Source organism: Populus alba, chromosome 5 (genome assembly GCF_005239225.2).
Source record: "Populus alba chromosome 5, ASM523922v2, whole genome shotgun sequence".
Classification (NCBI taxonomy): domain Eukaryota; kingdom Viridiplantae; phylum Streptophyta; class Magnoliopsida; order Malpighiales; family Salicaceae; genus Populus; species Populus alba.
This window is the reverse complement of record NC_133288.1, coordinates 2,205,561-2,230,849: the sequence shown is the minus strand read 5'-3', so window position 1 is coordinate 2,230,849 and position 25,289 is coordinate 2,205,561. Positions and strand designations below refer to the sequence as shown.

The 25,289-nt window shown below is 37.3% G+C and overlaps 1 protein-coding gene and 1 pseudogene across 2 annotated transcripts; one reads left to right on the top strand and one right to left on the bottom strand.

Annotated features, from left to right (window-relative positions):
• The first annotated feature begins 263 nt into the window (after positions 1 to 263).
• On the top strand, positions 264 to 4,483 carry LOC118045218 (rab escort protein 1). Of its 2 annotated transcripts, none has more exons than XM_035053801.2 (9): positions 264 to 556; positions 676 to 798; positions 1,134 to 1,233; positions 1,599 to 1,637; positions 1,739 to 1,982; positions 2,068 to 2,143; positions 2,737 to 2,929; positions 3,702 to 3,782; positions 4,126 to 4,483. In XM_035053801.2, exons 1-9 carry the CDS (start codon positions 354 to 356, stop codon positions 4,219 to 4,221), a joined length of 1,155 nt encoding a protein of 384 aa, XP_034909692.2. In that variant the 5' UTR covers positions 264 to 353; the 3' UTR covers positions 4,222 to 4,483. The 2 variants fall into 2 exon arrangements, with proteins under 2 accessions (XP_034909692.2, XP_073265373.1); XM_073409272.1 differs by having other exon boundaries at positions 446 to 585; positions 4,126 to 4,480.
• Positions 4,484 to 12,460: 7,977 nt separating this feature from the next.
• LOC118045150 (iridoid oxidase-like) lies at positions 12,461 to 14,847 on the bottom strand (annotated as a pseudogene).
• Between the last annotated feature and the right edge of the window lie 10,442 nt (positions 14,848 to 25,289).

The following is a 25,289-nucleotide window of genomic DNA, read 5'->3' as shown; positions in this document are numbered from 1 at the left end:
ACAAACCAGTAACCACAAGATCATACCATACAATACTCCACTCACCAACGTGTACGGTGATTAACAAAAACAAAACTGTGCAAAACAAGAAAAAAACAAATATACAGAAAAATATCTGATTGGCCAGCCGACCTTTATATTCAAGTTTCGCGGCAACATCCCTCTTTCTCTCTCTAAAAGCGCTTCTCTTTTTCGTAACTTTGAAAACTCTCTTTCAAAGTTATGGAATGTGCCAGATTCCAGAGCTGCCATGTTTAAGTATTGATGCCAGTTTTGTTGGTGATGGGAATGGAAAGTTATGGAATGTGCCAGATTCCAGAGCTGCCATATTTAAGGATAAGAGTTTGACTCTGATGGAAAAGAATCAGTTGATGAGGTTTTTCAAGCTGGTGCAAGGGCACTTGGCTGCCACAGTGGGGGCGGGTACTTCTGGTAATGATGGGAATGGGAATGATAATGATGAAGAGGAAGGGAAGACGAAGATTTCAGATGAGGATTTGGAGAGGCCATTTGTTGAGTACTTGTCAAAAATGCGGTTGCCTCCAAAGATTAGATCGTACAGACTGCTGTTGCCTTTCTCTATCAGTTAGCAAGAGTTTATTTGTTATTTGTGCGTTTTGTTTCCCTGTTTGGTCTAAAGTTTACTGGATTTTGGTTATCTCTGCTTGTCTGCAGGATTATTCTGTATGCTATTGCTATGGCAGATTATGATCAAGATGACATGGGGGTTTGCCAAAATTTGCTCAAGACTAAAGATGGAATAGATCGTTTGGCTCTATACCAGTCATCAGTTGGGAGGTTAATTCTTGTTTATTCTGTTTTATAGTTAAGCAGTTATTCTCTGGTTTAAAATTTAGGTGGTGCTGTAGAGCTGCGCTTGCGACTTGTATGATATCTTGATCATAAACACATATTGCGTTAACTACAAGATTATATTATTTTTCCTTCCAGTATTGAACACCACAGAAAGTGTAGGGTAGGAGCAGATAAAGAGGGAAAAAATGTTTTGAGTTCTAGTTCTGTACTGGCAACTAAAAATCTAACCTTGATTTATGGCTTGGAATGTTGTATTAGTTAAGCAATTTACATCGATTTGCTTTAAGTTTGTTGTTTATAATTCTTACTCCTTTCAGGTTTACAAATGCTTCCGGGGCCCTAATCTATCCCATTTATGGTCAAGGGGAACTGCCACAAGCCTTTAGCCGCCGCTTTGCTGTCAAAGGTTGCATTTACGTAAGTTCACTGAAAGAAACTGTGGCTTCTTTCTCTTGGTGAAATATGAACTATCATTTTTGGTTAATAGTTAAATCTGATATATTCTGTTTTGTCCATGTGTTGTGTAAGTAACTTGTTCCTAAATGTGATTGACACTGTTTGATCTGTTCTGCTGCTTTAGATACTTGGGTGTTATTTGATTTTCAGAAGAATGGTCACAGGCGTACTTGTGCTATTTTTTCCTTATATTTTTGCGGGAACATAAAAAAATTGCAAATAATGTTTACCTATTATACTATAGAACTTTGTTATAAATGAACAAAAAGAGTTGTTGCTTTGTCAAGCTAACATGCTCACCTGCTTTCGAGACTTCTGTCATACAGGTTCTGCGAATGCCAGTGACTGCGTTACTTATGGAAAAGGTGCTAAAATATGCTTATAATGTTTAATACATGGACGACATAAAATGATACAGTCACCTGTTAGGGCAAATGAATTATCCTTCCTTAACTTTTTTTTCCAGGATAGTGGGAGTTACAAAGGTGTTCGATTGGCTTCTGGCCAGGACATATTTAGCCAGAAGCTGGTTCTGGATCCATCCTTTACACTTGCCTCACCATCAACCTCTCCATCGGATCTTCTGCATGAAAGTTTTAACTTTTTGAGCACCAGAGATGTTAAAGGGAAGGTGGCCAGAGGGATATGCATCACACGAAATTCCTTGAAGCCAGATACGTCAAATCTTCTGGTTGTTTACCCCCCTCAATGTAAGATCAGCATATAGTTTCATTTCTGTTCCTTATTGAGTTTATAGGAATCATACGGCTCAAACTTTTTATCCCTTTTGTCCAGCCCTGTACCCTGAGCAGATTACATCAATTCGAGCTCTCCAAATAAGTGGCAACTTGGCTGTTTGTCCTTTGGGCATGTGAGTTTACCACCAGCCACTTTCTTTTATGTTTTTACTTTCCTTGACTTCTGATTCTACTGCTGAGTACCTGTTAGGACTGCATTTGTAACATGAGTAATCATGCAAGATCAACATGAAAAAATATTAGGGAGACCTTGTCCTTGCTCACCCCATTCCTGGATTTATGTGGACTCTTTTGGAGAGGGTTCAAAATAACTAGTACATTAGAAATACATATATTAACCGTGACAAGTTGGAAAGGTAGCTAGTAGAAATTTCGAATCTCATTTTGTTGTCTTTTGAAACTTTTGTAGTGCTATTTCTATTTATCCTTTGAAATCCTGCTTCAATCAAAAGATTTTTGAGGTCTAGGATTATATCTAGCGAATGTCTTGTAGATCCTGCTTGGGATGAAAACCTTTACAAGGAGATAATAGACATCTAATTATGTTCTTCAAAATTTTTCCACAGTCGTAGCATCATTAAGGTGATAATAATGGATGTCTTATTCTTTCATTGAGAACTAATACTTCCCATAGTACAATAACCCCCTGCCTCTCAAAAGAATATGAGATCCTTGAGTTAACAATTTCTCTGATTATTTGTTTCAGGTTTGTGCTCTATCTTTCAGCTTTGTGTGATGATGCCATTCAAGGGAAGAGGTTACTAAATGCGGCTATGAATGCCCTTCTGACTTTTCCTGATCCTGTAAATTCTGAAAGCAGTTCCACAGTTCAGAGTGAGACTAGTGAAGAGAAACCCACTGTCATTTGGAGCGGGTTGTATATGCAGGAGATGTCTACGGTGCTTCACGTCTTTAACTTTCGTCTCTTACTATTAGCATCTCATGTGTGCACACATGTGCTCATGCACACAAGTGGGGGTTATAAGGCGGTTTAGTTTTATCTTATGTGTTGGTAGTTTCAAGTTCAGCTTACACTAAGCTCACATGTGGGGCTTAGTACATAGGGTGCCTCATCATAAAAGCTTCAGGTTACTTCTCTTCTGGCACGTGCCTGCCTATCTGGAGTGTTAGAACCTGATTGCTGCTGCCCTTGTGTTCCCTTCTTCCTCTCTTGAATCTCCCTCCCTCCTTCAATTTATTCTCTTGATTTTATTGAATTTCTTCCTTGCATGTTCCAGCTGCCTCTATTTTCTTCTTCCTGTACTTGTTTTGGGCATGTGGAGTCCATCAAAGTTGTCTCAGCAGGTCACTTACGAGTCCCTTCAGTTCAACCATGAACTGTTGCTCAATGATCTCCTGCTTCATCTTTCTTTTTTCTGCCACTGTCATCAGTCAAATCAATCCTGAACTCACATTAGAGACCAGCCTCGATCCATTTTAACTTTCCTAACTAGATCCTATGATCATTTTTAAGCTGAATGAATGTGCTTTAATGGTTTCAATAGGTTATTACTCTTGCTTGCTTTAATTCCTTTTAATCTATGACCTTGAGTTGGATTGACTTTCTTTTATTAAACGTTGCTTGAGTAAATTTGTAATTTTTTGGAAAGTGATGGATATAGATGTGCATGCATTTAGGTTGATAATGGTATGCCATCTCTTTTGTTTCAGGGTCGATTTGATTCTATAAACTTTGCTCCCATGCCCGATGGAAATCTGAATTACAACGATATATTAGATGCAGCTTTGAAGGTATGTTATCCTCTATTTAACGTTTATGATGCTTCAGGTTCTATTATCCTAAATGCCTAATTTCTGTATATCATCACTTGAGTGTATTCCTGCTTTCTCTTTTATGTCCCATCCAACAAGTTGTTAAATAGGAAAATTAATGTCAGTGATTCAACAACCACAAGCCAATATGCATGCTTACTAGATCACATTGTATACCCACAGATGTCGCTCGTTGATTGTTTCATGATCTCTTTATTGTCCTCTTGCCTGTTATGTGATTAGACATAGTTCAGTGACACTAGGGAGTTTTTCATTTGTTTTGACCGACTGAGAATTCAATACTAGTGCTTCTACTTGACAGCTCTTTCAGGAGATGTATCCAAATGAAGAAAATTTCCCAGAGACAACTCCACCTGAGAATTCCGAGGATGATATTGGACTCACTCTAGAGACCTAGATATAATGCTGAACTGGATCAGTTTGCTAATTATGCTGCTGTATTCAATCACTTCCCTATCTCTGCCAGCAATTATCCGGGCATTATGTACCTGGTGCGTTGTAGTTGTGGTGGCATCGAGTGGTTTATGAAGCTCTATGCATATTTGTTAAAGCAGTTGAGGGGAAAACAAATGTGATGCTACTACACACGTTTCCTGTTTTGAGAACTTCAAAAATTCAGAGATGCTTGGCTTTTCAAGCAACTATTTGTTGTAAAACATGATAAAACGCATCAGATAGTGAAATTTAGTGAATAAAAGAGAGTTTTCTCGACTGATTTTCATTCATGTCAGAGTGCTAATTTATACAACTTGCTAACTACTTTCTACAAGTCTATCACTTCCTATAATTAAGCTTTCATAGCTACAATTCAGCAGAACTCTAATATCAGTAGAACTCTAAGGGAAACTAACTATAATTAAGGAATACAAACGGGAAACAAATACTTATTAAAGGATATTACAGATTTGACTTTCCAACACTCCCCCTCAAGTTGGAGAGTGGATGTCTTGCAATCCCAACTTGCGAACCATAGGTATAAAAAATTCCTTTCCCAAAGCCTTGGTCAAAATGTCAGCCAGCTGATTTTCAGAACTCACAAATCTTGTTTCCACAGAACCGTCTTGAATCTTATCTCTTATAAAATGACAATCCATCTCTATGTGCCTTGTACGTTCATGGAAAATAGGATTCGCTGCTATGTGTATTGCAGCCATATTGTCACAATATAGCAATGCAGACTCTTGATGCAAAACGTCCAAATCTCTAAGTAGATAACGAAGCCATGTCAATTCACAACAAGCTCCTGTCATTGCACGATACTCTGCTTCGGCTGAAGAAAGGGAGACTGTTTTCTGGCGCTTCGACCTCCATGAAATTAACGAGGGGCCTAGAAATACACAGTATCCTGTAGTCGATCTTCTTGTAAGAGGGCATCCTGCCCAATCAGAATCAGAGTAAGCTCGCAGCCGAAGATCACTGGTTGAGGAGAAGAAGAGGCCTTGGCCAGGCGCAGATTTTAGATACCGCACAACCCGTAAAGCTGCATCCCAATGATCCTTTTGAGGTTGATGCATAAACCTACTTAATATGTGAACAGAATATGTAATATCTGGCCTTGAAACTGTGAGATATATTAATCTCCCAACTAATCGCCTATATTGTTCTGGATTTTTGAGTAGCTCACTCTTGTCAGACAATTTCAAACCACGTTCCATGGGGGTATTGATGGGAGCTGCCCCTAATAAACCTGCATCCTTAATGATTTCCAATGCATACTTCCGTTGAGAAATAAAAATACCAGTCCTGGATGTAGAAATCTCAATACCAAGGAAATACTTCAATTTACCAAGGTCTTTAAGATGAAATTTATTATGCAAGAACTTCTTGATATCAGTTATACTCACGGGATCATTGCCAGTAATTAAAATGTCGTCAACATATATCAAAAGAGCAGTAAAGGACTTGCCTTGCTTTCTGATGAACAAAGAGTAATCAGCTTTCGATTGTTCATACCCCGCTGAACAGATAGCCTCAGAGAATTTTGTGAACCATTGACGAGATGCCTGTTTCAACCCATATAATGACTTATGGAGACGACAAAACAAGTGTTCCTCCCCCTGTCTCCGAAGCCCCGGCGGTGGAGACATGTAAATTTCTTCGTGGAGGTCACCATGGAGAAAGGCATTATTAACGTCGAGTTGATGAAGAGACCAGCCACGGGCAGCAGCCAGAGCTAATAAACAACGAACAGAGATGATCTTGGCTGTTGGAGAGAAAGTATCCTGATAATCAATCCCCTCCAATTGAGTGAAACCTTGTGCCACAAGGCGAGCTTTATACCGCTCGATTGATCCATCAGACTTATGTTTGATCTTGAAAACCCAACGACAACCAATGGGAGTCTTACCAGCCGGAAGAGGAGTCAGAGACCAAGTGCCATTAGCTTTGAGAGCCTGTAATTCCGAATGCATTGCTTCTTGCCACTCAAGGTGAGCGGCTGCCTCAGAATAAGACTTGGGCTCCGTGACAGTAGCAATTTGGGCAACAAAGGAGTGATAAGCAGGCTGATATCTATGATATGAAACAAAATTTGACAGTGGGTAGCGTGTACCTTTGGGCGGAACTGGAACGAGAGAAGTCGATTGGTCGGAGTAAACGGTGGAGCAGACATAATCGTTGAGCTTAATTGGTGGGATAGTCTGGCGGTTGGAGCGACGGGGGGGTTCGAGTGGCGGAGCAGGAAGCTCAGGAGGGAGGAGGTTTTGTTCGGGTGATGGAAGAGACTAGGTAGAGAGAGTAGGTGGGTCAGCCAGCGCCGGTGATGATGGGTCAGACGGCGCCGATTCGGTGGAGGCCGTAGATGGTAGGTCGGAGGCTATTTGTGGTATGAGAGGTGAAGTGGGGTCTGTTTGGGTAATGGGAGGAGGTGGAGATTTGGTGAGGATAGGGTCAAAAACCGAGTCAAAAGGATCATGGGTTAGTAATGGAATAGGACCAGAATTTTGGTCCAACAAAGGTGCAGCAGAATTAGGCTTGACAGAGGCATATGGAAAAATATTTTCATGAAATTTCACATCCCGGCTAGTAAAAACTTTTTTGGTTGATAAATCAAATAATTTGTATGCTTTTTGACCCAGGGGATAGCCAATGAAGATTGAAGGCAGAGCACGACGATCAAACTTATGAGAAGTGTGAACATTGGTGGCATAAGTAAGACAACCGAATACTCGAAGATGAGAATAAGAGGGTGGTTTTGAATAAAGAAGTTCAAAAGGAGTTTTGAAAGAGATAACCGGTGAAGGTAACCAATTGATGATGTGGACAGCGGTGAGAGCACATTCTCCCCAAAATTGTGAAGGGAGTTGAGCATGAAATTTTAAAGCACGAGCCACTTGTAAGATGTGACGATGTTTGCGTTCCACAACCCCATTTTGTTGAGGAGTGTAAACACAAGAATGTTGAAAAATGACACCATTATCTTGAAAAAAAGAACGAAGTGAGATAAATTCCCCACCATTGTCACTTCGAAAAGTTTTAATGCGAGATTCAAATTGAGTGAAAACATAACTAAAAAAGTGTTTTAAAATTGGCTGCGCTTCATTTTTGTGACGCATTAAAAAAATCCATGTGAAACGTGTATAATCATCAACAATGGTAAGAAAATAATTAGCACCAGAAATAGAAGAATGCTGATAACGACCCCAAATATCGCAATGTATAATATCAAATGGCTTTGTAGAGGAAATAGTACTTGTACCAAAAGGTAAACGACTCTGCTTAGCCAAAGGACATGTATGGCAAGCATTTTTTGACTCAACAGAAAAATTTAAAAATTTTTTAGCAATGAAACTTAAGCGAGAGGGTGATACATGGCCTAAGCGACTATGCCAGAGGTCGGTGGATGAAATGGTTAGGTTGCATGCAGGTCGGTTTGTGGATGAGGGAAGGTTGGTCAAAGATTTTTCTGTCGCTAGTGCCACCAAATAGTATAGTCCGTTATGTTGTTTACCCAAACCAATCGTCCTCCTCGTAGCCAGATCCTGCAAAATACACCAATAAGGCAAAAAAGTCACTGAGCAATTTAGGCTCCTTGTCAAACGACTAACTGACATCAAATCAACTTTGAATGTAGGCACAGATAACACATCATGCAGGTAATAGACCGAATTCAGAGGCAATGATCCTTTTGCAATAATATTCGCTTTGTCTCCGCTAGGCAGCAACACAGGTGGTAATGAGCAGTTTTTATTTTTATACAACAACTTGGATGAAGAAGTAATATGATCCGTTGCCCCACTGTCAATAATCCATTTTGGTGAATTGAGTTTGGACAAACCTGGCTTTGTTACCGCATTCGCTTTGGAACCAGAATTGTCGCCGTGATTGTCAAGAAGTGACAAAAGTTGCTTGAGTTGGGTTTCTGATAATGAAACCGTAGGCCTTACCTCATCATTGTGTGACACCTCAGATACCTGATTAGCAGCAGAGAACCCTTTATGGTGATTTGAAATTGAGCCTGAATGCATTCTTGTCTTGGGATGTCCTGGTGGGTACCCGTGTAATTTAAAGCATTTTTTAACCCAATGGCCCATTTCATCACAGTGAGTGCACTGAGGTCGTCCCCTTCCTGATCCAAAACGGTGCCGATCCTGGTCAAAACATCGTTCTCCTGTTGGTCGAACATCCTGAGACTGAGACGAGCGGTTCGCTGGGGAATGATATGGACGATCTGGTCCTGAAACAAATTTTGATTTTCCCCAGTTGTTGTGACGCACTGCCATAGCAGCGCTCCCTCCAAGTTCAGTTGCGGTCTGTGTAACACTGAGGAGTCTTTGTTTTTCGTCTTGAGAGACTGAAGAATAGGCTTGGCGGATGGAAGGCAGAGGATTCATCAAAAGGATTTGACCGCGAATAGCAGAGTAAGTCTCATTCAAACCCATTAGGAACTGCATTAATTTTTGTTGATCTGCCTGTGCTCCATGTGTTGCGTCTGAATATGAAGCCAATTCATCCCATAAGCCTTTCAACTTTGTGTAATAGGCAGAGACAGATAGTTGTTCTTGACGAAGATAAACAATATCTCGCTGAATCTCGAAGATGCGAGGTGCATTGCTTTGAGAAAATCGCTCACGTAGATCTTCCCAAACTTCATGAGCGGTAGAATAATAGATCACACTGTCTGCAATTTCTGGATTTAGGGTATTAACAATCCAAGAATGAACCATGTCATTACATCGTGACCAAGTCGCATAACCTTCAGGATCAGCCTTTTCTGAAGGAGCTTCGATAGAACGATTGACAAATCCAAGTTTGTTTTTGGAGTTCAAGGCTAAAGTCATAGCCCTTTTCCAACCAGAGTAATTGTCTCCATTCAAAGATTTGGAGACTAGAAAAATCCTGGATGATCCGAGTGATGAGTGAAATAAGGATTCGAGATGTCAGATTTGGAGAAATTTGATAGAAAATCTGATTTAGATGAACCAGAGGAGGCAGCAGTATTGCCAGAATTTGACAGAGGTGTTTGTAGAACTTCATCGTTAGCCATAACAGTGAAGAAAATAAAACGAGAAGATGTTTATACGAGAGATTGGAGTGCAGAGATGAGTTTGGATCTCAACTTTGCTCTGATACCATGAAATTTAGTGAATAAAAGAGAGAGTTTTCTCGACTGATTTTCATTCATGTCAGAGTGCTAATTTATACAACTTGCTAACTACTTTCTACAAGTCTATCACTTCCTATAATTAAGCTTTCATAGCTACAATTCAGCAGAACTCTAATATCAGTAGAACTCTAAGGGAAACTAACTATAATTAAGGAATACAAGCGGGAAACAAATACTTATTAAAGGATATTACAGATTTGACTTTCCAACAGATAGATCACTGTTACATGAAAACTTGATGATAGAGTTAAAATACTTCTTTGTAAACATGACAAGTGAATCCGTAATCAGTGGAAATTTGTTGATTTCAACAATTATTAGTTTGCTCGTTATCTTTGTTCTTTGATCCATTGACGTCATATTATGCACAGCCTGCCAACATTCTAAACAGTATTAGGTTAAATGGAGGAGAAATGGAAGACTCCCAATTTACAAATTCTTTTTAGCTCTTTGAACTTCCTATCCTAAAATAGAAAAAGTCTGGGGGTCAGAATCACGGCCTTCCAACCTAGACAGTGGTTGTTTATGTGGTTGTGGTTGTTTTTATTTTTTGAAACAAAATTATAAAAAAGTCAGAATCATCAGCCCATCCAACTTAAAAGGGTGTTTGTTTATGTAGTTGCTTCTACTTTTAAAGTACACCATAAAAAATAATTATTTGGTAACTAAGAAAATGTGTTTTATTTCATGAGAGACTCACCATGTTTCGTGTTTTAAATGCAAAAAGTAGTTTCACGCTGCTTATCTCTGCCTCCACATAGTGGCTATTCACTTTTGTAAAATAAGATTGAATTACAAATGTAAACAGTGGAGAGTGAATATTCACTCTCCTTTGTGTGGAGAGTGGAGAATGTCTCCACTGTTCTGGCTGGACCAGATTCGGTCTAAATTTTATTCTATACTATTCCGGCTGGACTAGATCCAGTAAAAAAAATCTATTTTTTTTTTTTAATTGTGTTTTACTTGAAAAACTGATGTTTAATATTTTTCAATGACACTACATAAATTAGAAAGAGATCGCATGATGACGTAGCATTTGCAGAATTTTGATCGCAATCTCAATTTGTTCCTGATGATATTTTAACTGATTTTGTTGCATGCTCAAAAAACTATGGAAACTATAGTCTTTATCGGAAGAATTTCTTACGTGATGGAATTGTAGATAGGTTAATGGAACACTAAAAAATATTTGATATAAAAGTGTTATCTATTCAATAATGTAATCAGAGTAGTTAAATCTACAATATTTAAATTAAAAATCTTCAATATTAATTATATATATATATATATATATTAATATTGAAGGTTCTTAATTTAAATATTGTGTGTGTGTGTGTGTATTTAGTTATTTTATAACCTTAATTTGAAAAGTATTTTTTACCAAACACATTAAACTATTATTTATTCAATCACAGTTTTAACCAAACATTTATAATTTTATCCTTGGTAGTCCTTAAACCTTCAATTTATGTTGTTTTGATCACATTCTCAAATCATGTTTTAATGTTTCTTCAATAAGATCTCAGTTTGTCTATCCACCTGTCGTTCTGAATAATTGTGCATGGTTGATTAATCCGAATTATATTTTTATTATCATTTTTTTTTAGAAACTTGAAATTAGATTATGATAGCTAGGCAGAATGGGTCAAACCCAACATAACTTAGTCACTAGCTCAACCCAGTGACAAAGTTGTGCTTACAAATGGCAGAACGTGAATTATAATTCATGTTTTGCACGTTTACATGTAGAAAAAGAAGAAGAAGAAAAACAAGAAAGGGAGGAGAAAAGGAGAAGGTTACGTGATATGGAGGAGGTGTTGCTGCCATTGTTAGGAGGGTCTGGTATGGGGGTGTGGCTGCCGAAAAAGGATGAGGTGGAGAAGTTAACGCTCCTGAGGTACAGGAAGATTGCAATGGAGAGAAAGAAGATGAAGAAGTTGGCGATGGTGGTGGTTGTCACTGTTACCAGTGAGCAGATGGGTTGGTGGAGAAGGTTAGGCCACTCTTGGTCATGGTGGTATGAGGTAGTGGTGGCTGAAAAAACGGAGGAGAGAGAGGTGGAAGAGGCAGACGAAGAAAAAACATTGATTTATCTACCAACTTTGGCCTTGGATTTCTTGATCTCAATACATGGAATCCTGCTAAAATTAGGCTCTCAAACTTAATTTTTCTCCAATTAAACCCTTAATAAAATTAATTTGACCCATTCAGAGTATAATTAAGTCTTTGCACCTAATTAAAATCCTTTAATTCGACTCAAATTAATTCTTAAACATAATTAAACTTTTAATTTGACCAATGATTAAATCAATTTAGCCTATTAAAAATCTAATTATGTCCTTGTATTTAATTCTTATTCAGATTCATCCAATAATTATTTAATTTGATATTGGATTTGCATTGTTTCTTTAGTTTTTGGGCACAAAGGGGTACGATCAGGGTTTCGACTTCGTCCAAAATTACAACTTGATATTATGCATATTTGAAATCCTTTCTCATCGAGCTTTTTCCTCATCGCCAGTCTCCTTACTATTATTATTTATTTTTATTTTTAAAGGAAAAAAAGGGGTAAATTTAAGGGAATAACCTAGAAATGGGTAGTGGCATTTTTAGTGTGCGTTTGTTAATGCAGTGCAGAGTGCTTTTTGAAAGTGTTTTTTCAATTAAAAATATGTCTTTTTTCAGATTTTATTTTATTTTTAACATCAAAAATCATTGAAAAACACCTAAAAACATTGAAAATTAGTTTGAAAAATAGGTTAAACTGCAACACAAAAAAATGCTAATTAATTAAAAAAAACTTATCCACAACTAGATTATATAGATAGACATTAATATCCATACACATACAAATTAAGAATCAAATATATGACTCCAACAGCTAAATTGAATACAATACTAACACAACATTTTGTAACTTAGATATAAGTCCGAGCCTGAGTCAATAGGATACCAAGATTGATCTGTTATTACCCATTTTATAACTACGTTTTGTTATTACCAGTAGAAATTTGGGAATATCCATATCTACTCAGAACCCATAATGATCCGATGACCCCTTGTAAGGTGTCGGTATGACCTTTAAGGGAACACTTTTTCTAAGTGTTATCCCTATTTTTTCAGTCATGTCAATGTCCTCTGGCTTGAGACCATCTGGCAAAATCCAATCAAATGAAAGCAAGAGCGATCCAAGAGCCAAGGGAAGGACACGAGAAGCGAGCGGCATGGCAGGGCACATTCTACGGCCAGAACCAAATGGTATGAACTCAAAATGACGACCTTTGTAGTCCACCATGTTTGGTTCCAAGAACCTTTCTGGCTTGAAAACCAGAGGGTCATCCCAAGTCTTTGGATCCCTTCCAATGGCCCACACATTAACTAGAATTGTTGTCTCTTTAGGGATGTAATAGCCGAGCATCTTGCAAGGGTTCATGGCCATGTGCGGGACTAAAAAAGGGAGAGGAGGGTGAAGCCTCAGTGTTTCTCTGATGACTGCCTTTAGGTATGGGAGATTCTCCATGTTTGTATCTTCGAGCTTCTTGTTGAGGCCAATGGTGCTTCTCAACTCGGATTGGACTGTCTTCATCACTCTAGGGTTACGTAGAAGCTCAGCCATGGCCCATTCCAAAGTGCTTGTTGTTGTATCAGTCCCTGCCGTAAACATTTCCTGTAAGAAAAAATCATCACAATAATTAAGTTTGTTAGCGATTTAATTTTGTATACTAAAAAAAAACAACTCACGGTTTATAAGAGATAAAAAAAAAAAACATTTTACGAGATTAGCTTCAGTATTAAATCACGATCTCTATTGATTTCTTTTCAATACATATTTTCCATACATATATACCAACAGGCAAACACTAAAAAAAAATCAATTGTTTTTTTGTTAACATAAAGCAAACAATAAAAAAATAGAGTATTGGAGGAGTATATGCTTACCAAGAAACTATCAAAGGAGTTGAGGGGATCCACCATCAATTATTTTAATTGTTATTAATTCATCAATTATTTAAATTGTTAGAAACTATCAGGCTAGACAATCTCTTGATATTCGATCTTTTCAAGCATTAATTAACTCAGATATCCTCCTCTTCTTGTTTTTTATTTGCAAGCAATGATGTGTTACCAAAAAATATACGATTGCTCTCTCAACCCTTCCTTGATAGATAGATGTCTTGTTGTGCCAAAAATCTTTAATTATACTCTTTAGTTTTACATGGTTTAATTGCACTTTGCACTCTCAAGTCTCAATAATCACTTAGTTTCTTATTTGCACTATGTATCTGGAACCATAGTTTCATGGCCAAGCCATAGTTATAATACGGAGTTGAAGGCTCGGATCACGGGATAGACGAATTAATATAGATTTACCAATGAAGTTTCTTTTAAAGTTCAATTTCTTTTTTATTTTATCTCTTATAAACCGTGAGTTGTTAATTAGTGGCATGTGTAAAAGATAGGACAGAGGAGATCAGAACCGTAGGAAAGGAGATGCTACTTACTAAGACAATCGCATTGATCGTTGTTGAAGAAAATCTACAGGGCTCCTCCACGCCATCACCACGAAACTCCAAAAGGACATCTAGGTAATCTTTTCCTCTTGTCATCTCTACTATTTTCCTTTTGCATACTCTCTGTTCTTTCTTTGATGAACCCTCCTGCAATCTCAAAGGCTCTTGCAACATGGAACTGTGTCTTCCTCCTTATACCTTGTGGATCAAGCCATCTTAAAATTGGCAAAAAATCAGCCATGTTAGGCTTACCTGCCAGCTCCATGACCTTACCTGCATGCTGAAAAAACTTAGCTCCCTTCTCCGATTTTGGGTCCAATAAATCTTTCGAAAACATGAGGTTGCCAATAAGATTAAAAGCCATCAAGAAAATGTATCTCCCTAGGTCAATAGCGCTGGTGCCATTGGCACTATCATCTTCTATGTATTGCAGCATGCCATCGATGCACCTGGTTCGTGCACCCTGCATGGCATCAAGGCGGCTAGTCACAAAGAATTCGGTGGTGCATAAGCGCCTTAACATGCGCCACTGCGGTCCATATTGGGCTGTGATTATAGACCCTTCATTGCCAAGATCACCTCTCATAGCCTCGTAGATTTTTCTCCCAGCCAACACCGCATCATGATTCTTGAACATCTCACGAGCCACTTCGCTTGAGGAAATGACCACGTTACACATGGACCCGAGCCAAATGGTCATGATTGGACCATGAACACGAGCCAAATTGGCAAAAGACTCGTGTGGTGCCCCGCCCAACAGGAAGATGTTGCCAACCACTGGCAGTGGTCTAGGCCCTGGTGGTAGCTGCCCTTGCTCTTCTGAACGACGGTAACGACGTTGAGTCACCACTGCCCATGCAACCCATAGCAAGACTGCTAGAACCAGACCTGCAATTTCGTAGTCCATATCTTTCTTTCTGTGTATGACTAGTGATGGTTTCTTGTACCCTAGGTAGGCTTCATTTATATAGAATTCCATGCATGTCAGGTTAAATTATATGATGATTATTAAAGAATAATATAAATTATATTTTGAGATCTAATCTAATAGCTTAAGTTATTGGGTTGAGATAGTTTTTTAACATGGTATCAAAGCCTTAATAATCAAGCGGTCACGAGTTCGAATCTCATCATTCCTGTTTATTTGATAAAAATCAAGCACAATGTAATGTGAGTCTATGCAAGTTTCAAGCCTAAAAGACTTTCACTTGAAGGAGTGTGTTAGATAATAATATAAATCATATCTTGGAACATCAGCTAACAGTTTAAGCTATTAGATTGAGATGGTTCTTTGACATTTATCAAATAAAATTTGTATTTGTCTTCTTTTGATAGGAATTTAAAACCAATATATATGTACTGAATAATTGCATGTAATCATTGCATTAAAATTCGATTACTATATCAAAATAAAAGAGAAAAAAAAGGATATATTTTTTGTAATTTTTATTTTTAAAATATAAAAATTTACTGCAAAATTAATTATCATAAAAACATATTTTATTTTATATTTATATTTTTATCTATTTAATCAAACATATTTTTATCTCAATTATCTCGATGTTTTTTTACCTTGAAATAATAACAAAATAGTATGTAATTAGTGTTTTTTTTATCTTGGTCTTTCTTATATGGGTTTCACCTACCACATTCCTCCCATCGTGGTGTCCGTAGAAATTATTCAATGATAATATTTATACTAAGAAGTTATCTCAATTCTAGAATTAAATTGTGGGGCAAGAATCTAATAATATTTCTTATTTTATATTACTATGTAACAACCCAAATAGACTAATTAACAAGGTACATACGTTCATAATTTGATAGCATGACAAAACTAATTAACAAGTTTGGAAATATTGAGGACGTGGTTGGGATTTAATTATCTATCCATCCACGTATATGTATCCTTGTACGTAATAGTTAGTTTTTTATGGATAACGGCGTAATTCAATTTTTTATTCAGTTAAGATTTCGCATTAAATAATGAACACTTTCATAAATTTAAGATTGTTTTTGTCTAGAAAAAAGAATTCTTATAGGTTTTAGTGTTATACTAATCATTTTCAAGTGTGTTTGGTTTTTAGGTAGCTTTTGGTGCTTATGGTTCTTAAAAAACAATAAGTTTTAAAAAAAGTGTGGTTAGTTAAATTTAGACGTGTTTGATAAAAATTATGGTTTGAAGTTTTATGTGCAGCAAAAAAACATGTATAAAATGTTTGGTACTTATGTGGTTGCGGTTGCTTTCAAAGTGTCTTTTACTTAGAAATGCATTAAAATAATGTATTTTTATTTTTAAAAAATTATTTTTGATATTAGTGCATCAAAATAATCTAAAAAACACCAAAAATATATATTAATTTGAAACAAAAGGAAGAATAAAAAATTATCATTTTTTTTTTAAAAATCGCTTATGAAAAGCAAAAACAAACAGTATTTTACGAAACTCGGTTTAAAAAGACATGTAAAAATTGCTTCATAAAAACTATGTTTCAAACTCAATTTTTTAGTAGACCCCACAATATAAAACGTAGTTTTTTACAGTTATCAAATACCTTGCTATGTTTTTTGTACCGCAAACGCAAAAGTAGTTGCAAAACAAATGCACCCTTCTTTCTTTATAAATATGCTTGTACTTAGACCCTAATTTGTTTTTATTTAGAGATGACATTGCATGTTCTTGAGTGCTATAAAGATAACTAGCAATAAAAATATTATATTATGGTAAGGATTGGGTTTGAGAATTATTCAAAACTTGTACTAGTTTTGACTATAATAATAAAAAATAAAAAAATTATCTTCGATACTTAAAATTACAGATTAGATGCATGGTGAATCTGGTTTTGATTGATACTTTAGTCTTACAAAATCTTACTGCATCAGTTTTGGTGTAAAAATAATTTAGATTCATTAATCCTAAGGGGTGTAGTTCAACTGGTCAGTTTCTAAATTTGTTTTCTAGAAATTACCAGTTCGAGTCTCACAAACCTCTTGGAGCCACTAGAAACAAGGGCAGAGGCATGTTAAAGGCTTGGGTGGGCTATAGCCCAGGTCAAGATTTTATCAATATTGTTTTACTAGTTTTATGTAAAACAAATTATAATTCTCGATTGAGTAATTAAAAAAATTCTGAAAAATTTGCATGGAGGCTTCTAATATGATGTTTTAGCTTGGGTTAAAATTTCAAAAATTTTGGAGAATTCATAAATTTGATGAAAATCACAAAATTTGACTAGTTTTACGTTATTGGGCATAATTTTCAATCCGACCATCGAAATTGAACTGAAATTTATGAGAAATCTTAAATATATTGAATAAGATCTGGTTAAAATTTTAGAATGAACGGAGTTTTGTTAGTATAACAAAAAAAAAAGATCGTCAAATAAAAGTAAAATTACCCATTAAGGGTACTAAAATGGTTATTTCCATTAAAAATAAAACAAATCAGTTTTTCTTTCTTTTTATATGTTGCCGAATGGGGCAGAAGCATGAAAAAAAAAAGGCGAGAGAGAAAGAGAGAGAAAGTAAGGGAAAAATATAAAAAAAAAATTCAAAGAAAAAAAATAAAAAACAAAAGGTGAGAAATAACCTTATAAACTTACAAAATCCAACTTATAAAACATTAATCTAAGAAAGAATCAAGTGAAGGAAAGAGGAATTGAGAGAGATAGAAAATTTAATTACTTTATTTTTCAATTGACATGAAATTACTATTTTATCTCAGTTGAAGAGTTGTTACAATAATCAATTCAGATTCAATTATAGATGAATTATATTCCACAAGATATCGAAGGATATAACTTCAATGGTGGGTTTATTTTTACTTTCACTTTAATTTTATTCACTTTTAAATTTATTTTTTAATATTTTAAGTAGTGTATTTAAATTAAAACTTTACAGTTAACTTCAAAAATTCATGTACATGAGTTATAATTAATATTTAAAAAAATTATATATTTATTTATTAGCCTAGGGGAGGAAAAATTCATGGCTCTGCCTTGAATGGAGGCTTACAATAATCGTTAATTTAAGGGCACGTGGGATTAGTCCGAGGTCCATGTAAGCTGGCCCGGACACCCATGTTAATCAAAAAACAATAATCAAATCCATCGGCTTGGTCCCCTACCGGCCCATCCTGCGGTCCCAAAACCATCAGCATGTCTTCTATATGTTACGTGAATTTATTAACTTATGTTGCACGAATTTGATTGACTTAGTCCCCACTACTAATTTCAATTCCATATGCATCAATTTTTTTTTATGAGTTGGATTTGGGTTTTAATGGTTGAATCCAGCCCATAAATGCTCAACGCATAATTTGCAGGGCGCTAATTTTGATTCCTTTGACTAAATTCCAAATTTTAGAGGTATTCTTTTCATTTTCAAGTTAGAAACGATAAGCTTCGTCTCTTTTTTATTTTTCCCACACTTTAACTGACTAGAGATCAATCTCATTAATTATTAAATTATAATATTATGTTATATAGATGTTTTAAATTTTAAATTTTTTTGGATGAAAAAGCAATAATATTTCTTATTATATTGCGTGCTTTCTAAATACATCCAATTCAAAAATCAGACTAGTTTAAAAAGTTACATGTAAATATGTTCTTAAAGGATGACAAAAGTAATTAAGAAGGTAGTAAATCTTGAGGTGGTTTAAAAGGGACAAATGTGTGTGTGGTGTATTTAAGGTGGTCGGGATTTTAAAATAGTTAAGTTATGTCTTCTTCTAATAATTAAAATTCTTATGGATTTTCTATTGAAGTGTGTACGACTTTTCAAAATTTTTATTATATGAAGATGTCACGCATTAAACAATGAAAAACTTTATAAATTTATTATTGTTTTGTCTAGAAAAAAAATCTTTTAATAAAACTAGTATTTTACTAATCCTCAAAGCCATCAGAAGTAAAAACATATTATCTACAAAAGTACGTATTAGGCCTATGTCTTTTTCCTAAGCATAACCATGCACATTCTTGTGTGCGAAAAAGATAGCAAGCATGAGAAATTCATAGTGTTGCTGTAAGGATCGGATTGGCCTAAATATATTTTGAATTAGGGTTTGAGATTTTTTTTCAAAACTTTTATTGGTTTTGATTATACAGGCACAATATTTGTACTATATAAAATTAGTATATTGTGTGATTATAATTCAGATCCATCGGCTCAAGGGCAGACCTAGGATTATTTGTTAGGGGAATATCAAAATTAATATAACAAGATAAAAAAATATTTTTTTTTAATTTATTGTATATGAGTTATAAAAAAATACAAAACATATAATGACCTTTGCACAAGGTAAAAGGTTTTGAGTAATATCAAATTGAGTCAAAGCGATGAAGTTAATTTCATCTTCATAATGTATTTATTCAACTTTAATTTGTTTGGTCTTTATACCTATCAAATATAAATATACAAAGTATAATAAGAAACATTATTTATTTTTTGATAAACTTTGAAATAAAGTAAAAAATAATAAAGAATGATTCTTACATATTTGTTTTAATTGTGCCCATCATTATTTCATAGAATAGAAATCATTGATTATCATATCAATTATGAATCTTTTCAGCAATTTCTTTTTCTATATAGACAATCAAATAATATGCAAGAAAATCATCATCCATCAAATTACGAAGTCTTATTTTAATAATCTTTGTCACTGAAAAAAGCTCATTCATAGTCGTTGTCGAAACAGAAAGAGTCAAAATAAACCGAATCAAACCTGTCAATGAGTAAATAAATTGTTGATTTTTCTGTTTCAACCAATCTTTAACATAAATCAGTAATCGATGACATATTTTTTAACTTTGGATGATTGGGTACATTAAGCTCATAATGCTACAAATGAAGTCTCAAATGAATTTTTTTTCGTCTGAAAAATCTTCAAGATAGAACTTGTCAATAAGTAAGCATATATCTTTAATATTGAATAATTTATAGTTATTTATAGGGATCTAAAGTTGTGCTCAAACTTAGGAAGCTCGATCGCCTGCTCATTGAATCTATTATTTAGCTCTTGCAATTGTTGATCAATTATAGCTATAAATATATCAACCCGGTAATGATGGTTTACTTGGAAAATAAATAGCAAGGAAAATAAAATTCAGTATTTTTCTCTAAATATTTAAGTCATGGATAACTTTTGAACCAACGAGATTTGAAATCGATGAGAATGTTTTTCACCATTCAACGGATATTCAGACATCAAAGGTTTGATATTGGCCCCAAAGTAATGTATGCCCTTCGAATTCATCTTGTTGATTAACCGGATATTTCCAAATTTAAGGATAATTGCTTGGATCTCTAATTAAATGAGCAATGACGATTCTAGTAAGAGGTTGTTAGGTTTGTTAGGTGTGTTGCCATTTAATGTGCCTAACATTACCATTTGACCAGCAGCCTTTGTTGAAGAAGATGGCAGCCACCATTGACTGCAGCTGCAGCTGCTTGGAAAATGAAGAAGAGAAGCACACCATTCCTACTATATAAATAGGCACTAAGTGTAGAGAGCTAAATGAGAGAGAGAGTTGAGAGAAAGAAAGATGTGAGAAATGTAGGAGAGAGTGGGCTGCCAAGGCAGCCAGCAGTAGCTGCCATTGCAGCACTGAGAAAAGAGAAATAGAGTGAGGTTGAGAGTTGCCAAAAAGGAGATGATTCCTCCTCCTCTATTGTTGTAAAATCTTGTTCTCTCCCTATATAATCAAAATGGCTTCTCCCCGTGGATGTAGGCGGTTTGCCGAACCACGTTAAATATTGTGTCAGTGTGCTTGCCCTCCGATGAGCAATTATCAGTACATCACCGGTCGGAATTCCCTTCAATTGGTATCAGAGCTTATGGTTTGAAGTGGTGTTTGATTTTTGCTCAAAAATGAAAGTTGTCAAAATTATGTTTTGACCATACCATCGTGTAGAGGAGGACGATACGAAGCCACTGGTGAAAACGGCGTCAAAATCGGACGTCGGACATGGCCGCACTCTCCATCACTCTCCGGTGAGGTGGCGGGCCACGCGCGCAGACGCGCCCACGCGTCTTCTTCACCCGGATGAGTTGACCCGACCCATGTGAACAGTAGACATGAACAGTGACGTGCCATGTAAAGGATGACATCAGCATGATGCAAGGATGACATCAGCATACACAGTCAGCAAAAGCATTGACTAGTCAACGGACATGTCAGCATAGGGGGCCCACTTGCCACGTCATCAGCCACGAGCTGAGCCAAATTGAGCCGAGCCAAATTTGAAGCCGAGCGAGCCGAGCCGTGAGCCGAGGGATAGGATCCAGTGTAGCTGATCCTACGTGCAACCGGATCTAAGATTGAATCTGAGCCGTTAATTAGGCCAGAATTGTTTTGATCAAATCGTAGCCGTCTGATGTGCGATTTGGACGATTCAAGACATGTTTCCAGCTAATTTGATCATTCCGGATGCAATGGTATGGTCCGATCGTTGAGATTCGAGACCAAAATGGCGGTGGTGAATTATTAAAGAGAGATTGCCCGATTAGGAGGCATCTGAAGGTCATCATGGTGGTCGATGGAGATGAAGAAGAAGAAGGTGCACATGTTTACCCAATTATATGTGCTGAACTATTAAGTGGGAAAATGTAATGCCTTGATGGAAGGTAAAATTGGGACACTCTGGACACCCGGTTATGTGGACATTTAGAGGTGTAGAGTGAAAACTGATGAAGACCAATCTTGACGAATCTAAGCACTGGTAGTCTCGCTAGATGTTGAGAAATCAAGTATAAAACCAGGATACCCCAGATCACTTGTAAAGGAAAGCCGCAACAAAGCTAGCAAATGGTTGTATATACAAAAAGGCAGTACGGTGGATAGATACGTTCTAAGAAGTTCTGTCTAGGAGATTGGGTTTTAAGCGGGACCAGTGTGACCCCTCCAAATTTTCCTGGGAACTTGCTTAGTTGAAGGATCATCCACACAGTACTATTTTTGTATATGTGACAGTTTGTTATGAAAACTGTTTGAAGACTAGCAGGATGACGGCACAAGGGGAACAATTGGGTTCCGTCATGATCAAGGATCTGATGGAGTGGTGATTTCTCCAAAGAAGTTAGATATTGGTGACTGTGATTTCTTGAAGGGAGAATTGATGAAGACCCTGATAATGGAAGAGAAATACAGCAAGGGGATAAAGATTGGCACCCTATTTTGACTTGGACAGATGTTGTGACGGGATGAGCTGCTGTCAAACATAAAAGCAAAGAATAGGGAGAAATCTGGAGAACTGAAATTGCACGAAAGCACACGGAGATTGTGCAGAAGTACCCGGAGGATCCAACGAGGTACTGTTATGAGACAATAGGTGCAAGGAGAAGAAGAGTTCCCAGATGAAGCTCAGAGCAGAGACTATGAGAAAAAGTTGTACAACAGGAAGTCTCTTGTGCTCTTGATAAAGGCAACAAGCGAGGACCTTTCCAATGCATGCAAGGATGGAAAGATGAGCTGTTGCAAAGGCACCTAATTGAGGGGGTGCAAACGCCTGTGACAAAAGGCGACCGCCTATGATGAAAGGCGAAGACACCAAAGAGAGTTGGTGTGGGTGGAGCTATCAAACAGAAAGGCATAGAAGCTCCAAACATAGAAAATGAGATGGAAGATTGCGTAGAGTGCACCGCAACTCTCTCTTTCTATGTGATCAGTGGTAGTGATCTCTCCCAAGTCCACATGGTGGTAGAGAATCTTGGAGCCACTAGAGACATCCCCTATGAAGGAGGATGTGGCCGTTTCATGATGACGAGTATAGACACCTCAGATGGAAGGTGTGTGGGCCAAGATTAGAGACTTGGTTCAGACCACCCCATGACGACAGACAGAGACACCTTAGATAGAAGGTGTGAGGACCATGATATGAGTCCATGTTCAGACCGTCTCATGACGACAGGCAGAGACACCTCAGATGAAAGGTGTGAGGACCATGATATGAGTCCATGTTCAGACCGTCTCATGACGACAGGCGAAGACACCTTAGACAGAAGGTGTGAGGACCATGATATGAGTCCAAGATCAGGTCGTCTCATGATGACAGGCGGAGACACCTCAGATGAAAGGTGTGAGGACCTTGATATGAGTCCATGTTCAGGCCGTCTCATGACGAGCAGAAACACCTCGGATGGAAGGTGTGAGGACCATGGTATGAGTCCAAGATCAGACCGTCTCATGACGACAGGCGGAGACACCTCAGACAGAAGGTGTGAGGACCATGATATGAGTCCATGTTCAGACCGTCTCATGACGACAGGCGAAGACACCTTAGACAGAAGGTGTGAGGACTATGATATGAGTCCAAGATCAGGTTGTCGCATGACAACGGGCGGAGACACCTCAGAGGAAGGTGTGGGCCACGATGTGAGCCCAGATTCAAACCGTCGCATGATGACGAGCGGAGACACCTCAGAAGAAGGTGTGTGGGCCATGATAGGAGCCCCAGATTTAGACCGCCACATGACGACGAGCGGAGACACCTGAGGAGAAGGTGTGAGGGCCAGGATAGAAGCCCCAATTCAGAACGCCCCAGAGCCGATGTGATGGCCAGATATGAGTGGACAAGTGTATAGCCAATGAAATGGCTATGATGAGTATGAAGACAAATGCAGGATTGACTTTCATGGATATTGCCCCCATGCTAAAGATCAATGAGCTAGAAGACATTTGCCTTGAACAATAAGTGGGTGACTTGTGGAGCATTAAGACGCGACTGCTATGAAGGAGCAGAGGGCATGCGCAGGTTCCGGGAACAAGTTGACTCTTGTCAAGGTGGTGAGCTCGGAGATGGCATTGTAATACTCAGAGTATGAAGATTGATATGGATCAATCTGTAATGGGCTGCCCCCATAAGTAAAGGTGGATAGCTACCCGAACTCTTGAGACTAAGAGTGAGAGACTCATGGAGAAGTAAGGCGTGGTTCCTAAGGTGGAACAGAGGGCAGACGCAACTCCTGGATGAGTAGACTCTTGGAAGAGTGGTGAGCTCGTGATCACATTAAAATACTCAATGACTGTCGCACTTGGGAATATCAGTTTGAGGGGGTGTTGTAAGCCTTGATGTAAGGCTTGATAAATCATTTCGGGCCAAGCATGGTTGATATGCTTGAAGGGAATGTTGTTCCAGAGACAAACATTAAACACTCTTCAGATGAGATGTAACAAACCATCTGGTTGAAGTGATCCTTTGGAGTGAGCAAAGGGGTGCTTAGTTGACTCTGGTGATTGAAAGGTTTGGCGAGTACCTGTAAACTTGGCCGGAGACGCTCTTGGAATGGTAAGCTTGGAAGAGCTGCAGGATGCAAGATTGTGCTGAAGAAGCAAGAGGACAATTGCCCATATAAATGTCAAAGGGGGTGATTGTTAGGTTTGTTAGGTGTGTTGCCATTTAATGTGCCTAACATTACCATTGACCAGCAGCCTTTGTTGAAGAAGATGGCAGCCACCATTGACTGCAGCTGCAGCTGCTGGAAAATGAAGAAGAGAAGCCACCATTCCTACTATAAATAGGCACTAAGTGTAGAGAGCTAAATGAGAGAGAGTTGAGAGAAAGAAAGATGTGAGAAATGTAGGAGAGAGTGGGCTGCCAAGGCAGCCAGCAGTAGCTGCCATTGCAGCACTGAGAAAAGAGAAATAGAGTGAGGTTGAGAGTTGCCAAAAAGGAGATGATTCCTCCTCCTCTATTGTTGTAAATCTTGTTCTCTCCCTATATAATCAAATGGCTTCTCCCGTGGATGTAGGCGGTTTGCCGAACCACGTTAAATATTGTGTCAGTGTGCTTGCCCTCCGATGAGCAATTATCAGTACATCACCGGTCGGAATTCCCTTCAGAGGTTGCTCACTAATCAATGTAGGTTCTTCATAAACTGAAGCACATTAAGGTTGCTCAACCATAACTTCAATGTTACACATTGGAGTTGGTTCGCTAGGCTGTTAGTTATCAATAGTTGTTCTCTTTTTCTCAAAAAAAAAAAATCAATTCTTCTTGTTTTGTTCATGGTTCAACCTAAAATCAAAACATATATCGTGAGAAAAAATTGATAATTTTGATGGCTCTGCTAAAAGCAAAACATAAAAAAAAAAAATACAAGTATAATCAAGACAAATCAATAAAATATATCTAATTAATTAGAAGAAAAAAAAAACATCACTATAACAAGAATTCAAAAACAAATTTGGTAAAACTAGCAGATTTGAGCAAAAAAAACAAAAAGAAGCAAAAATAATAGAATTATGAAAAAACCTCATCAAATTCTTAACGAACATCCCAAAACAAAATAAAAATAAATTTTAAGTTTGGGATTAATGATGCTCAATTACCTTGATTTGTTTT